The 16,172-nt window shown below is 55.0% G+C and overlaps 6 protein-coding genes across 6 annotated transcripts in view; 2 read left to right on the top strand and 4 right to left on the bottom strand.

Annotated features, from left to right (window-relative positions):
• Window positions 1-77: 77 nt before the first annotated feature.
• Window positions 78-865, bottom strand: DICSQDRAFT_175360 (uncharacterized protein; the record flags this gene model as incomplete). Its single annotated transcript, XM_007371256.1, has 2 exons — window positions 78-87; window positions 153-865. The coding sequence occupies 2 exons, from the start codon at window positions 863-865 to the stop codon at window positions 78-80; spliced, it is 723 nt and encodes a 240-aa protein (XP_007371318.1).
• Window positions 866-2,082: 1,217 nt separating this feature from the next.
• Window positions 2,083-4,149, bottom strand: DICSQDRAFT_19356 (uncharacterized protein; the record flags this gene model as incomplete). Its single annotated transcript, XM_007371255.1, has 1 exon — window positions 2,083-4,149. A coding segment is annotated over one exon (2,067 nt), but the record flags the coding sequence as incomplete, so codon positions are not given.
• A 3,595-nt stretch (window positions 4,150-7,744) lies between these two features.
• On the top strand, window positions 7,745-11,008 carry DICSQDRAFT_150671 (uncharacterized protein; the record flags this gene model as incomplete). Its single annotated transcript, XM_007371254.1, has 11 exons — window positions 7,745-8,014; window positions 8,067-8,254; window positions 8,306-8,471; window positions 8,524-8,660; window positions 8,722-9,140; window positions 9,190-9,390; window positions 9,440-9,563; window positions 9,615-10,537; window positions 10,590-10,782; window positions 10,830-10,899; window positions 10,949-11,008. The coding sequence occupies 11 exons, from the start codon at window positions 7,745-7,747 to the stop codon at window positions 11,006-11,008; spliced, it is 2,751 nt and encodes a 916-aa protein (XP_007371316.1).
• A 207-nt stretch (window positions 11,009-11,215) lies between these two features.
• Window positions 11,216-13,419, top strand: DICSQDRAFT_175357 (uncharacterized protein; the record flags this gene model as incomplete). The annotated part of the gene is made up of 9 exons (XM_007371253.1): window positions 11,216-11,272; window positions 11,323-11,391; window positions 11,439-11,552; window positions 12,130-12,159; window positions 12,211-12,363; window positions 12,416-12,633; window positions 12,685-12,761; window positions 12,823-12,973; window positions 13,053-13,419. 9 exons carry the CDS (start codon window positions 11,216-11,218, stop codon window positions 13,417-13,419), a joined length of 1,236 nt encoding a protein of 411 aa, XP_007371315.1.
• Window positions 13,420-13,730: 311 nt separating this feature from the next.
• DICSQDRAFT_150669 (uncharacterized protein) lies at window positions 13,731-14,385 on the bottom strand (the record flags this gene model as incomplete). Its single annotated transcript, XM_007371252.1, has 2 exons — window positions 13,731-14,225; window positions 14,281-14,385. 2 exons carry the CDS (start codon window positions 14,383-14,385, stop codon window positions 13,731-13,733), a joined length of 600 nt encoding a protein of 199 aa, XP_007371314.1.
• A 1,323-nt stretch (window positions 14,386-15,708) lies between these two features.
• DICSQDRAFT_72422 (cytochrome P450) overlaps window positions 15,709-16,172 on the bottom strand; it is a gene marked incomplete at both ends in the record, with an annotated part of 3,247 nt that continues 2,783 nt past the window's right edge. The window contains 3 exons of the mRNA XM_007371251.1: window positions 15,709-15,808; window positions 15,867-16,016; window positions 16,081-16,169. Coding sequence (XP_007371313.1) covers window positions 15,709-15,808; window positions 15,867-16,016; window positions 16,081-16,169 — 339 coding nt within the window. The remainder of the gene's footprint in view (window positions 15,809-15,866; window positions 16,017-16,080; window positions 16,170-16,172) is intronic.

Genomic DNA, 16,172 nt, shown 5'->3' with positions numbered 1-16,172 from the left:
CACCGTCCGAATCTTCCTCGCTCCCGTCGTCCGCTACCTTGGCTTCGTTGCCTGCTCGATTCTCTAAAGCGTTCGAACTACTTGCGCCTGCGTTCCTGCCCAGGTGATGTCAGTGTCGGCACAAACGCCCAGATATTCGAGGAACTGCGTACTTGTTTCGCGTGTTCGTGTCGGAAGGCGACTCTTCATGCTTGTCCTTCCCCGATCCCGACGATGGCGAGGGGAGAAGTGCCATCAAATCGGCCACGGTCCCCGTCTCCTCGTGGAACTTGGTCACAGTCGCAACAACTTTCGCGCGAGCATCGGGAGGAAGCGCGTCAACATGGGCCCTCAGCTGGATGACACTGCGAATAAGAGGGCCGTATATGTCAGAGACAGCGGGTCCGTTCGAGGAAGGCAATGGCGTGTCCGCCGGACGCTCCGGTGTCACCGGCGCATCGGAGTCCTCGTAGTCAGTGTCGTACGGAGCCTTAGTGTCGTCTGTACATTCGAGGGGTGGCTTCCAAGGACCACTACGCGGGTATGCGCTGATGTAGGAAGAAGGACGGAGATCAGTATGGGGCAAACCCACTGCGCCACGCGTACTCACTGAGAACGCGTGCTCCTTGCGAGTCTTGCAAGCATCTGCATCCTCAGCGATAAGGCGCTTCGCCTTCTTGTTCTCGCTACGGCGGGCCTCGAACTGTTCGTCAGTTTCACCGGGCAGAGGATCAGCAAACTTTTCGAGGTATTTGATGTGGATTCTCTTGGCAGCGCGCCTCTGCGCACCACGTTCGCCAGTCGCGAGTATCTTGCGAACCTCGGACGAATGGCGCATCATGTCGATGAAGTCGGCTTCATCGTCTCTGAGAAGCGTTAAGCCCATCTGGAATATGACAATGCGAGTCAGTGACGGAAGGTTGGAGGAGAAGGGAGCGTACGATGGTAAGGTCCAAGAGGCGGCAGAGTGGGGGGGGGGAACACGAGCACCGTCGGGGGCGGACGGAGAAGGGAAAGGAACTAGATGAGGAACACGCAACAGCACGATCAGGCGCAAAGTCGAATGGCGCAACCTCACTAAATCACGCCGCTGTTCCGGACGACAGCGGCGTAAACGTCCAAACAGAACCCTCTAGATAGAGAACGGTTAATCATTGAGCATGCGGAGAGTTATGACCAGGCATTTGCGACTGATTAGCTTGGCTCTCCGTGTCGTGCTGGTCTCCAACTCCAATCAATCTGAGATGCCTCGGCGCAGTCGACCCGAGGCGTCGTAATTGGTGGAGAAATATATTTCTAGTCTTCACATGGCCGACTGCACGCAGACCGGCATACAGGCTTGCTATCCAGGTACGTCATGTCGCGGAAGACTTGTTGAGATCGAGATACTACATATCTCTGCCCAACTTGAGAGCCTCTTCATCTTGTACTCCGTGAGGGGGACATTGCGACGAGCATGTGATGACAATCGAGGTCCTGGAAGGACAAACGTAGACCCTCAGTGTAGTGTGCCTGCCCGTCGCATCGGGGGGATTCGACCATCGGACATCGTTGCCACTCACCCGGGTGTACCAGGCTATCACAATAATGATCTTGTCCGTAGAGGTGGTCTGACCGGTTGCAGTGCCTAGGCGCAAATTGATAAAAATTGACGCGGCGATTGTTCACGAGCCATCCTGCATGCCGTATTAAAACGAAGACCCCAGGAATGCAATTACTCCCAAAATGTGACAAACCGATGTCGAAATATCGCACAGATCTTCATTGGCATACCCTCGCCCCTTCGTGCAAAGCTGTCTTGGGCTATTGAAATCCTGAACACGTCAGACCGCACACGATGATGCGCTTCACCCACTCCGATGTCAACTCGACCCAGTAGTCAGATCAGGCGGAAGATAACGACAGAGCACGGTGCGAAAGGCCACAATCAACGAGCATGTACCATTATCCACACCCCGGGGAACTTGGCTCAGGAACGGCTTGACCTTCGTTTTCGACAGTGGCAGGGAGCGAGGACTCGATCGTTGCGAGGGGCGAGGATTCGATAATGGCAGGGGGCGAGCACGATAGTACCGATGGAGCGGGTCGAAGACCGTCGCGAACGGGGGGTGTCGGAAGTCGCTGGAACTTCTCGATGAACGTACGTACGTAGTACCGCACCGCTATAGTCTGCACCCGACGGAATTCCTCAGGGTCGCAAACTTGCAGGCGGACAGGGAGGTCCTCATCCCCGAGTTCTGCTGGACGACCAGGCCAGCGGGAAAGGAGCTCGACGAAGGCCTTGAGATGCGGCCGACTGGACTCCCAGTCGTCCTCCGGCGGGGACGACCAACAAAAGTGTACGTCGGGCGACTCCCAATCAGGACAAATGTCCATGCCAGATCGCGGGGGACCCCATACTTCCGAAACATGCGCCTCACGTGCCCACCGTTCCATCTGGCCCCAGTTGCGCGAACCGGTCATCAGGGCGTCCAGGGCGAGGAGCTCACAACGCCAGTTGGTCTCGTGAGCCTCCCATACCAAACGATGCTGGATGTGGTCTCTCGTCTCCGCCGCCTCCGCAGTGATGACATCCTGACCGACCTGAGGCGAAGATGCAGGATCGTACGATGATAGACCAGCGTGCTGCCCGAAAAGTTCTCGCAGGGACTGTTTCAGACGATGACGGACTTTCGCACGGGCCGAGGCAGCGTCCTTGGAAGTTGCTCCGGATCGATCAGGGGCGCTGTTACCATCTGTCTCGTAGTCGCCCCACAGGGCATCCCGCCATTCGGCAATGGTCAAGGGACGACCTGCAATGGTCTGGTCGAAAAGTCGCAGGCGGCAAAACATTCGAATCGACGCGAAATGATGAATGTAGCGTGACATCCGATCGCGCGGGGCCTCGTAGCCGTCGAGGCAGTCCAGCATCCATGGTGGCGGGAAGTAGTAAGTAACGGCGGCGGTAGGCTGAGGCAAGGGCTCTAGGGGTGTGAGGACGTCCAACCAGACAGGGGACGTTTGCATCGTACGTGAGGCGTAGTGCTTGCGAAAGGGGTTCATGACGAAGCCTGATTTGGAAGGGGGCGAAGGAACGGGGAGTGACGACTTCCCGGGCCGCCGATCGCGCGCGGCCCGACGTTTTGAATACGTAAGGCGAGGAGCGGGAGATTTGAGCTCGTGAGGGAGGGTCTTCGCCTCTCGGGCATCGCGCTCGAATATCACAGGGCGCGCATTCCCCACAGTGGAATCCCATCCATTCGGCCATTGCGTTTCAAGCCGGGGCCTCTTCGTGCCCGGAGCGGCATCGTGTTCTTCCTCTGGCCGAAGCTGCGGAAGTTGCGAGGCACAAGGTTGCCGATAGACAGCCGCCGTCATCGCCCGTTGTGCCTCGCCTGCAGTATTAAGGGCGCCCGATAGATCTCGAAGAGCGAGCACCAGGCGGGGATACGCGGGCTTCCTCGAAAACTGGAATGGAAGATCCGTGGCAGGTACGACCTGCCATATCGCCACACTCGGCCGGAAAGGCTGGTGGAGCCATACAGGAACTCCGGCCCGATGGAGGAGCTGAGCGAGACTAGGGTCGGGGGTGTGAGCCCCGACGACGTCAAGCAATTGATCCCGATAGTCTTCCGTACTCATCATACGAGGGGATACCACGTCCAGGTACACACGAAGGCCCACGAGCTCAAGTGAGAGTCGCTGTACGTGGGCGGCAAGAGCGATGATGACAGATCGGTCTGCGGGGATCGCCCGAAGGCGATCCAGGCAGTGACTAAGGCAAAGCGAGAGGAACAGTCGGGTGTACTCCAACGACGGCGGGGGGTCCTGGCAATCTGAGGCAGCCTGGGATGCCCGCAAGGCGGCTCTCTCAAGTTCGTCAAAGAGCCCCGCTTGAAGCAGGCCCATGCGGACAACCCCGCTATTGACTGTCGTCCAGTCCTCCTCTTGCCAAGTCCGCCAGAGAATGTCGTCTTTCGGGGCGAGTTCAGAATGGACGCGTGGTAAGCACGCCACGTGCGCGAGATCGTGATCGTAAGCCTGCGGCCAGCGAGAATACTCGTGTCGACCCCAACGGCCATCGGTGAAAGTCGTGACCTCACTGTGCGCAATCGCAAAGCGTGGCACAAACGTCGCATTAGGCGACGTCACGATGGAACCGCTGTGGAAACTCGGCCCAGCAACCAGACCATCGAAAGCCTCGATCCAGTGTGCGGCCGGCGCTGATACGAAGTTATTAGCTTGGTACACTATATTGTCCCGGGGAAACTTACGCGGCCCTGTCCGATTCACGGTCACACCGGGTGGCAAGGTTGTCTGCATGTCTTCGGAAGAAGGCTTGTATTCGAATGGATTAATGCTGCTATAAAAACATAAACATGTCAATTGCACGTCTACCTATGCGCGAGGATTCTGATCATCTTTACTCACCCATTGGGCAACTGCAGGTGGGCCATCGTTGTGAGCGTCACACGTGAGCTACCAAGAGCACGTCCAAAACGACAAGATTGGGGTAGTCCGGCAGCGGGAAGCGGCTGGCGGCAGACAATGAGCGTCTCATAGAAACATTGAGCAAATGGACGTGAGACGTAGTCTCGTCATATGTGGGCCACGGTAACCCACGGGGGTTGGGACTGACGTCCCCCTCCGTGGCGTGACAGGGATGTATATAGAACACTAACATGTATACGAAATATATTCCGGCTCGCGGAGGAGACTTGACCGGACTCGCAACGAAAGCCTGCTAGTGAAAAGAGGAGTGGATCAGATGAGAAGGAGGGTTTGAAAGCCAGAGGGAAGCGGACGTGAGACGGAGTCTCGTCCTGAGAACACGGAGATCCGCAGAGGGCGGGACTGTCGTCCCCCTCTGGGGCGTGCAGTGATATAGTAATTGTGATGTATACGTACTGAATTGCTAGCTGACAAGGAACAGATTAGCAGGTGTGAGGCTGGCAGACATTTAACCCCACCTGAAGCTTGCAATTGCCGGGGCGACGTCGCTAGAGTGGAAGATCTGATTGCTTTCATCGCGTCAGATCGCGTGGAAGGTTACTGGAGACCAGTACTTACCTGACTGGACAGAAACCAATGGAAGAACTACGTAAACCCGCGGTACGCGTCGAGGTCGCAACGAACTGTAGGATGTGAGAAGAGTAGAGTCGCAAGAGAGAAGGCCATCACGCGACCCGAAGGACGCGTATGCACCGTGTGAAAACCAAGTCGCGTCAACGTCCGTGACCGTGTTGCCTGGCACGTGCTCATTCCTGGCTGTGCCGATTAGGCGCTATACTGCAATTCAGCAATGTAGGAGCGAATGTTGCACCGGATAGAAGTCCGCAGTGAATCGATGATATATTTGTGTGAGATACGAAGGAGTAAGTAGACTAGTAAGTGTCAGACGTCTCAGGCTTGGAGGGAAGGGTCAGGGTGCGGCATAAATCCTCATTGTCTAGCTGTCGAGGATGGATGTGCATGAAGAAGACGGTTTGATCGTGAGTGCGTGTGTGCATTCCCTTGACCTCAAGTCTGCAATCTAGCTCAATATCCAGTAGGTGTACCAGGGTGAGTATGTCCATGGCAGGCGTGGCAGTAGCAGCAGTACAAGCCAGCTAAGAACATGATGTATACGAGTCTGATGTACGACAATGGGTGTATTGTGAAGTCTTTTATATCTCAACCTGTGAAATGCCCAAGAACAGGCTATGGGTAATCAGAGGAGCTCTAGTAAATCTTTCAAAAATCCAGACAAGGGCAAACGGCGCAAGATGCCTGAGCACACGACTGATCATCTACGACAGTTGGAGCCCAGTCTCAGAAGGTGCCACTGGCAGTAGCTTGCCGGAGGTCCTGACTCCAACATCAGGATCCTAACAAAGGAATCAACCTTGAGACGATAAACAGCACATTTTCACACTGAGGTAATTCTTGCCACCAGAGCCACTGTACATTTGTACTTGTACCCGTTTCTGCGGTGGCTTGGGACTACTGTCCCTGACTTAATACATTGAAGTTCACTGACCGTGGGAGATCTCATACACATGGTATCGCCCTACTGTCAATGTACGTAGACCATATGGACATACAGGACTCTGACTAGATGTTGAACGCTACAGAAGCAGTTTGGTGCGACCTGCGCATGTGTGAAGTGTTCCTGGTACACCCGTCCAGCGCAGTCACTCGTTTACGCTGGAGACAAGTCCATGGAAACGGACTGTATCACCTAGTCCATGACTGTCCGTCTAAGACTTTGGTTCAGAAAGGCATATCGTCACAAGTGGTTGTTCATGTCGTGGTTCCTATGTTCTCAAAGCAAAATTCCGAATGCATGTCGTCCGGCGTGTCCGCGGTAGCAACTTGTATTCCGATTATGTCGGCCTTAGCTGCTCCGCCACAGAATGCGTGAGAATATCGAAGATGTTGTTGACAACGCGCGCGCTCAAGGGATAGAGGTCTCCATGTATGACTTCTACCGAGCTCCCTGCTATCTACCCAGGTCTCTGCTGAATTGGGCAACGAAGTCGAGCAACAGGTACGATGGTGTAGACATTACTGACAATGTACCTTGTTTGTACGCACCGACAAGCCTGTCGCCGTGCATAGGAAACAAGACAGGATGGGCGACCTGGACGAATGGACCAGGCGTTGTCCCATCCTCAGGACTATCTCCTCGACATCGCCCAGGCAGAACGTGGTCGCCTTGCGGGAGACAGTAGAAGCCCACGATCAGGATGTGCAGCTCTGTAATGGAACAACAAGTTGTAGGGCACAGCTGCTCCTGCATCATTGCATGAGGGCATCTTCGACGTGCGTGCGGAAGCCGTCCTCGTATTCAGTTAACTTGTATATTTCCAACTGCCAAAGATGTTATAGATATGCTTGAAGCTTGCGAAAGTCACCGCGATTTTGGTGCCACCTGATAGAGAGGCCCACTGCCCATAAGTTTCCTAATTAGGCAGTTTTTTTCTCCCAGACAGCGAGAGCGAGAGCAGGCTCAGCTTCTGTTGAACACCGGCTTGGATCCCTATAGCCCCCTGCTCTGCCATTTTCCCCTGCTGAGATCACAACCACTTCATCATATCTTGTCCCTGCTCATACATGACCAAGAAAAAGCCCCCCAAGCCGAAAGCGGCCGCAGGACCACACGTTGGCGGCTCAGCGACGAGTGGTTCACGCCGTAATCCATGGGCAAGTTTGGAGAGTGACACTCGAGCTCATGTTTCGAGTCTACCGGATTTCCAAGCACCAGGGGCAGTCGAGGTGGATGCCGGTCTGAAGCGCAAAGCGGAAGAGGTTGCTGAAGCTGAGCTAGCTGGTGAGGGCACCGGGAAGCGGCGATACGTAAACAACACCATTGTACGTGCAGTTAATCTTCCACCTCGCTCATGTGTAACATACGTTTGCGTAGTCTCCTTCGGAGAGGATGAGACAGTTCCTCCACCAATGGGCAAGACCGGCTAAAGCAGCGTATATGCGTCGCGAGGCTGGCCCCATCTTCCCGACGAAATGCCACTCCTGTTCCGCCGTCTTCTCGGGGAATACCACAGAGATCATGTACCGTTGCTTCGACTGTCTGAATGCCCCTATCGAATGCGGTGAATGCACGATCTCGTCTCATGTGAGGACTCCGTTCCATCGGGTCGACGTCTGGGCGCCGGATCTGGGCTTCTGGGACAGGAAGTCACTGGCAGCGGTCAAAAGCCCGACTGGAGCTAGATTGACGATCGAGCTTGGCCATCCATTCGGTGAGCCATGCAGAATGCGCGATGCCAGTCGTGGACCACGCAACATGACCATAGTACATGATCACGGCATTCACGAGTATCCAGTACGCTTCTGCCCGTGTCTTGACCCGGAAACGGACGAGCCCGTGCCCGAGCCCATTCAACTGATCCACTTCGGGTTGTGGCCCGGAACATGGAAACGTCCAGAGTCGGCGTACACGATCTCGGGACTCCGCGATCACCAGCTGCTGGGTCTTCAAGCTCAAATGTCCACCCATGACTACTTCGAGTATTTGCGACGCACCACGGATATGGTGTGTCCAGAAGATGTTCCGGTAGGTGCTTACTCTCCCACCCCTTCCAGCGTTGAACCTGACGGCGGAAAAGGACCGCTATCGCGAGCTCATGACAGCCGCACGGGAGTTCATGTTCACGCGAGCTACGAAACGCGCCGATGTAGAACCCACACAGGAACTCGAACCGGGTGTGCTTGCCATTCGCTGCCCGGCGTGCCCGCAACCAGGCATCAACATGGATCCCAAGTATGAGAAGACCGGTAGGCCCGAAGGGGATGAGTGAGTCTCAACGCGAATGGGTCTGTGAATCTGTACTGACAATTCTATCAGATACCTGGATGGCTTACACTACACGATCGATGGCAACTTTCAGCAGACGCAGAAGAATAAGCCGATGGATGAGGCAGATGAACCGCTGACGCTCGGAGCGGCTTATCATGCCGACGAAAGAGACTTCAAGGAGTTTCAACGCACGCGTCCAAAAGAGAAGAAAGAAGTACGTCTCCACCGATGACGGCGATTTCATACTCATCATCGTCGTGTTCCAGCCAACCACCTGCCACAAGTTTGGGGCCATGGGTTATTCACGATATGGCGGGCGCGTAACGGGTACTGTAGGATTATCCTGCGCGCGGCACATGTTCACGCTACCCTTGGGTTCAGTGGATCTGAATGGCCCGGAGGCGTAAGTTCCTGATCGCCGAGTAGATGTGCGGTGTGTTTAACCGCCATATCTCTGTCACCAGATTCTGTTACGCCGACTGGGTACAGCTTACGGCATTGAGGCCGTACTGGAAGACATTACGCTGGCTCGCGGTCGGATACGATATCAATTGTCAATATCGGATCCACTTCCACGAGCGGATCAGGGAACTACAAAAACGATACGGACACCTCAAATCTATTCCGGCAGACGATTTCGTATTCGAGCTCCTCTCGGCGGTCGGGAAGTTTCACCTGCCCGCGCACATCCAGGCTTGCCGGTTCAAGTTTTCGTATTACTACCTCCGTGGCGTCGGCATGACAGATGGTGAGGCCCTCGAACGAATATGGTCTATCCTGAACTCTCTCGCCGCTCGCACGAAAGAAATGACACCGGGACACCGTCATGACGTACTCAACGACTTCCTTGGCGACATGAACGTACGCAAGCTGCACAGCATTGGTAAGCGAAAGACTGGAACTACTCTGGTCGCCACTGACTCTCCGTCAAGCACGCACCCTAGCAGACAGGTATGAAAAGGCGAGGAGGCAGCTGGCCACGATGGAAGAAACGATGCAGAAGCTCGAAGAGAACTTCACCGTGGACGAAATTGTGGCAATGCAAGCGGAGGAGGCCCAGTGGCTAGCGGACGTTCGCGATTTAGATAAACACAAGAAACTGAAGAATCCTTACGAAGTCAAGGAAGACAAGGGTGAGTGGCCTCACTTGGAATATTGCAGTGAAGGCGACGTCCGTTTTAGTACCGACCACGAAGGAGCTCCTCGCTGAGATAGCGCAGGCGCGCAGCGTCGAACACGAAGGTTCGGATGCCGCACTCAGCGTGCTTCATGTCGTCTTCGAAGGGGTAGAACTCCAGTCTCTACGGTATATCTCCGCCAGTACAAATTGATAGATCACGGCTGACTCTAGCCACAGGGAGGATCTGCTGGATGTGATCGAAGAGAACGACGAAAGCGAAGAAGGTCAGAAGACGAGTGATCAGATCCGTCTTGACTTCCTCTCGAGGCTGGCGGAGTGGACGCCGGCATTCAATTCGGTCATTCAGCCTGTGCTAGACGCCGCGGCCAAAGAGGTAATGAGTGAATACAAGGGCTCGACTTCGCTGCCAGACACATTCCCCCTCCGCGGTAAGGAGCATCTACAACCGAACCTCAAGAGCAAGGACGAGCGAGCCAAACGAGGTCTACCGCCGTTACGCGACCAAAATGCGAAGTCCGCGAAGTCGGCGTTGTGGCGCGAGATCGAGAGCGTTGTCGTCCCCCTCCCTTCGAGCTTCCATGAGCTCATCTTGCAGAGGCCGTCGATGAAGACCCTAGTCAACTGGGAAATCAAGGTGCGCGAAGGCCAGGCTGCGGACGCGCTCAACGACCTCCGAACAGGTCTTATCGCGAGCGCGACACTCAAGCTCGCCAAGATAGACATGACTGGGAAGCGGCCTACCCTACGCGTCGGTAAGAAGATTCACCGTAAGAACAACGAGGTCGCGGCGGCTGCCGAAGAGTACAGACGGGCTTGGGTAGCCCTCGAAGCGCTGGGCATGACTGCAGACGAGGATGAAGAGGGGACAACCAAGAGCGCCGCCAAGGGTAAGCTGGACGCTCCGGAACAGGACCGTTCGGTGTCGGATTCCCAAGAGCACACGGTGGCCTCGACGGAAATGGGACCGTCAACGTCGCGCAGATATCGTCGCCTTCGCAAACGAGATGCCGTCCCCTTCATCATGCACGACGCTCGTGAGAGCATGAATCGGAGCAAGCAGACGGTTTCTTGGATTTGGGAAGACTTCGGCTTTGCTTACAAGCAGAACGACCCGAAGTACCAGGCGTTCCTTGAAGACGGTATGCTGTCCCCCACTTGTATGTATTTACTCGTAACTGATGCCTGGGCGAGTCAAACGCGTGCACTGGTTCCGATGCAGTGCCATGCTCGCTCGCTGGCGAGAGGAAGTCCGTCTCCTCGGGGAGGAGACACGTCGAACGGTACGGTACTTCGGTTGGTTCCGAGGGAAGTGGTCGAGGCGCGCGCGCGTACATGAATCGAGCGGCAAACGCGACGCGGCAGCCACGGCGGCATACGCGCGAAAGTATGTCATCACACATCTAGTCGTGACTAAGGCTAACGGCTGACCAGGCAAGCCCACCGCTATGTACGCCTGCTAGATAAGTGTCGGCGCTCGTATACAGCAGCCGGAGTTGGGATCGTAAGTACGCTTCTTGACTTCGATGTCACGTGACTGACAAACGTTATAGGAAACGGAGTTGTGGGAGGCAGCCACAAGAGACGACAATGAAGTTGATATGGTTGACTGAAGAGTCTACTACAGCGGTGGTCTGTCCTATATATTTATTGCATACATATGAGGGACGCGACAGTCACTGTGCGACGAGTGCGACGATGTGACGCCCGTAACACCTGAAAATTCGCTCTTGACCCAAATACCGCCCTGTTGCAAGCTCTCTGTGTCCTGTCCTCACCTCATACACTCACCATACATCCATCCATCCTTGGGCACCATCATGGCACACCAGGAGAGGCGCCAGGAGCAACAGATTGTGAACAGAGAGGACTATGAAGTGAGTACATGCCATCTAAGCTGCCTGCACAGTACTGAGCGCGTTCACAGGTGTTTTCTTGGCTCTTCCGTGAAGAAGGGGCGGATCTTGAGACAATCCGCTGGTCTTCCTTCACCAGGGTAGCCCTTCATGATCGCATATTGTGTATTCAGCTGATGTTTTGCAGGCAATGAGGGGGTTAGGCTTCATCCAAGAGCAGACCCACGGCTCTGTCAATCGCTTCAAAGGCCCCAAAAACAACAATTGGCAGTGGGGGGGAGGTGCCATAACCTATCACACCGTAGGCTAGTCCTTTCAGCCGTGTTTGCGCGATTCTGACTTGGATCGAATTGGTAGCCCAAGCGCGGCACACTGAGGCCATATGATCGCACTCAGTATGCAGTCGACGACACGACGCGTCTTGACCTACTAATACATATGCTCACAGGTTGCGCGACCGGTTGGCCCGCAACTTTGGCTGGACCGCGGCGACCTTCCAATGCGAGACTGCGAATGAAAAAGCGGACCGGCGGGAGAGGGAATTGAGGCAGATGAGGCGGGAGGGGACGAAGGAGCATGAACGCGCTCAAAAGAAGGGGAAGGGGGGACAAAAGCGTCGTTGAGGCGACGTCATTGGGCTTTAACATTCTCATGGTACATAGGGTGCGTTTCTAGCAGCTCAAAAGCAAAAGCAAACTCTTGTTTTCTTGCGCGGTCGGTTTGTGCACGTCCGCGATGCCGTCCCATCGCCTCAAGTCATCGATTTTGACGTCCTAGTCTGCTCAATTGACAACCTCTGAGCCGCTGTTGTTCTGTCTAGCAAGGTGCGCCTAGCTGGTCGGCTCAACGTCGTAATCATCTCACCATCCTCTCTTCAGGGAGAGTACACAGACGCGCCCCACGCCCTTGTGAGTGACCATGCATGTTTACGTTCCAATACCCAGCTCACCGTACACCAGGTCAAAGCGAGAGTGTCCGAAGAGGAGAACCTCTGGGCACTTGTTGCATCTTACGAAGGCGATCGGGAAGACGTTGGCTTCACGCTTACAGTGTACTCACACCGCAACGCTTCCTGGGTGACCACACCGAACAAGTTCATCTACTCTCAAGACGTAAGTGGCAAGTACATACGAACCAACATCCTGATTGCAACTGCCTGTTCAGGTCGAAGCAGCCTTTACGCAAAAGACCGCCGGCGGGAACGACATCTATTCTTCCTACTACCTCAACCCTCAGTATCACTTACGCGTACACCCGCGCGTTGATAGAGCATCGCGCGCGAGCAGAGACGCAAAGTCGGCAATATCAGTGTTTGTGAGCACGGACAGACAGATCCCCGTAAACATCATGCCCGCTTGGTCTCAAGGCGCCAGGATCAGCGAGTAGGTTTGAATCGACACTGCATACGTTATTAGAAACTGACCCTGAGCTAGATTAAGTCACAACGATCTCGCTCTTTCCTCCGGTCCTTACACATACGGCTATGCCAATGCGTCCGGACGCATACCACGTACGTATCCGCTCTCATCAGCACCCTCTCCCATCCCCGTTCATCTGAGCTTTGCCCACAGCGGGAGACCACTATAGTCTGGTAGTCTCAGCCTTTGAGCTGCACCACATCGGCAAGTTCGACCTGAGGGTCGAGTGCTCGGACCGCTTCGACCTCACGCCCATTCCCCAAGAGGGCGTAGGGATGTTAAGCAAAGCGGTCCGCGGTGAATGGTACGCACGCCTTGCTTGTGCCGCCTTTGACACTCCCTTGCGCCCGAGCCCAGACGTGATCGTGATCGTATAACCGCAGCACCGGAGAAACAGCGGGCGGCGGACCAAGCTCGAGCTCGTACTCCTCGAATCCGACTTACGAGCTCCAACTCCCTGACCCGGCCCAGCTCAGATTCCGCCTGCAGCTAACCGAGCCGTCGCCTCCCGTAGCACTCAACGTCACCGTCTTCAACCTGCCCACGGGGACGGGAGCGCTAGGACGGCACGTCGCGACGTCTGGGCCCTACTGCGACGCCATCTCGGGAGTGATCATCGAGAAGTTGACATTGCAGGCGGGAAAGTACCTCGTCGTGCCGTCAACGTACAAGGCGGGGGTGCAGGCGGCGTTCAGGTTGATTATGTATAGTACAGTGTCGGGCGTGCAGCTCGTGCCCAGGAAGGAGTAGTGTATGAGGGAAGGAGGATGTTGTATAAATACATTGTAGCCGTGTTTTTTGGCATTGCACATTTGTAAGTGGGGGAGATATGATTCATCTGCGCCGGTAAGACGGAGACGAGAGCAAGAATTCGTGCACCCGCTTCAGCGTAACACGCGACGGGTTCGCCTCCAGCCTGCTAGAGATGATCCATCACAATCGTGTCCGGATCGACTCCTTGCTCGCTGCTGAGGCTACAACCGTAATCAGAAGACATTCCGTCCTATCGAATGCGGGCGCACGTACCTGCAGCCCCGTGCTCGAGTAGCTGCCCTTGATCGTCAAAGAACAGCTGCAGCGCGGCGAGGGCGATGCCAACGCTCGCGTCCTTGCCCGAGTCGCAGCATACGCAGACGGTATCCCCTCGCTGGGAACGCTTCTCGATGAATCTGGGGGAACGCAAGCTGGTCCTTCTTCCCTTCCGCGAGCTTGAATCGGAGGACGTGTTGGTCCGGCAGTGTTTGGTTCCCATCCACGCGTTCTGCTGCTGGCGTGTCGGTCTGGGGAACGTGAGCTGTCGCGGAAACGACGATGAAGGATACACGACCATCCACATCAGCCAGGGTGTTGGGAACGTCCGAGGGCATATCGGAAGCGTTGCCGACGTACAGCCGTCCGTTCGTCACCCTGACGGGAGTAGGAAATGTTTTCCATGTCTCGCGGTGTTTACGAGTCTTGGATCGCTCGAAAATTTCCTGGACGAGTTCCGGGAGCTCCTCTCGCGAGGTGCTGAGGAGCGCGTCTTCATGCTTCCAGAAGAGCTCGGCAGTCAGGCCCTAGCAGGAAGTGAGTGGGTGAACCAGCGGGGGAGCTCTATCACAGAGGACTCACCATACCCCATAGCTCGTGGTCATCGCCAGACCCCTGCACATACGAAAATCCGTTCAAGCGGCGCTCGACGTCCCAGTCCTTTGTTTTCGAGTGCGCGATGAGCATCGCGCGGTTGAGCACCGCACACTAGATCGGGACCGTCTTTGATAGCGCGTCTGGAGTACGTTTTCCTGCTCGCGTGGAGTCTACGAGCAGAGTGGCGGTATGATACACTCACCCATGCTTTGCGATGATGTAGGGAAGGAGGTGGAGGTTCGGCTGTCTCAGGTTGAAGTTCCAATTGCCAAATAGCCGTCCGTTGACTTGTAGTACGCTGGTTCCGGTGTGGCCTTGAAACGGGTCAGCGCGAATGTCAACGCCCATTAGATGTGCTCGCTCAAGGTCAAATGCTCACGATCGCTGGATCAACATACCACGCGCCACAACGAAGGTTTGCGTCGCGCAACGTGAGCACGGACAAGGCGGCGAAGGCGCTAGCTGGGGTGCGCCCAATCGGATGCATTCCTAGATGCATCCGTCATGCATCCGTTCCCCACAGGAGATGCATCCTTCTACTATTGGATGCATCTGTGTGCCGTTGGGATGCATCCGTGTACCGTGGTATGGATGCATCCATCCGGCGGTAGAGCACCGATACGGATGCATCCATAGTACTGAATACCTACGCGCGCCTTCTCATTCGAGCTATGAGGGTATAGAAACGGTCCTGTGGGGCAAGATTGGGGTGATTCGGTGTCTGCTCAGGCACCACTGATCCTAGCTAGTGTTCCTTATGGGGACTTTATGAGAGTTGTTTCGGAACTCGAGGTCGCTCCTTATCGCTTGTTGTTCTCGGCCACGTCGGTTCTAGAGACGTTTACTATTTTGATGTTATGGGTGGCTGCAGAGACACTATAGTACGAAACGGGCATGTTGTCCAGATACATCTTACAATCATATCATCGGCTACAACAGGAGTCCACGAAACTCCCATTGGCCCTTCGCCGCTTAGCCGAGTAACAATTTGAGTCCTGGTGTCAAACACAAATACCGCGTCGTCCGATATATTCACGTTTGTTGCCTTAACGTAGTGCCATATGCAACCCGTCGATAAGTGGAAGGCGGACATATTAGAGGATGGCTCTTGATGTCATTGAGGTGAATAAGAGTTCACTTGGAAGGCAGACGCAGATGACGACTTCGGGTGTCAGAGAATGCTCGATACGATTGTTTCACATTGTCATGCCTGCCCCGCTGGTATATATCTTTACCTGTATATGAACCACCACTTCATGCTACTAGTTGTATTCACAACGCCGCCAGCATCACAGCGCTACAGTGTAAACACACGAGCACACGACCAAAACTTCAAATTATAACGACTACTTTTCCTATGCTCCATGACGACCATCCGCTTCAGTCAAACTCTCCTACACTGGCAGACAATGATTAGAGGGTTGTCACGTCGTCTTCGCTCAAACTTGTTCGGATCAGCATCTCAGCTTCCGGAGAACGAGGCTTAATGATGCAATCGAAAGGCTCCGGGTATCTACGATTCGGGTTCAGACAGGTTGAAGCGTGCCTCTCGAGGACCGGACAATACTCACGAGAGGACACCGTGGGTCATCTTGACGTGGTCGGCGAGGCGAATAGGCTGAGTGTGCTCGTCGAGGGGTGCTTCAATTGACATGGTGTGTAGGATCCCCGACACGACCGCATAGATGGATCCTTCTGCGAAGTGGCGACCCGGACAAATCCTGCGAAGAGTTTTGTGGAACAGTTCAATTTGAACGAGTAGTCTGAACGAGAAGAGCCACGTACCTTCGTCCATAGCCGAAAACTATGGCAGCTGGATCCTGAGCGTTATGGTCTAGTTTACCATCCTTGAGGAAGCGTTCCGGTCGAAATGCCTC

Source organism: Dichomitus squalens, assembly GCF_000275845.1.
Source record: "Dichomitus squalens LYAD-421 SS1 unplaced genomic scaffold DICSQscaffold_94, whole genome shotgun sequence".
Lineage (NCBI taxonomy): Eukaryota > Fungi > Basidiomycota > Agaricomycetes > Polyporales > Polyporaceae > Dichomitus > Dichomitus squalens.
Note: the sequence above shows the minus strand (reverse complement) of the source record. Positions and strands in the feature narration are given on the sequence as shown.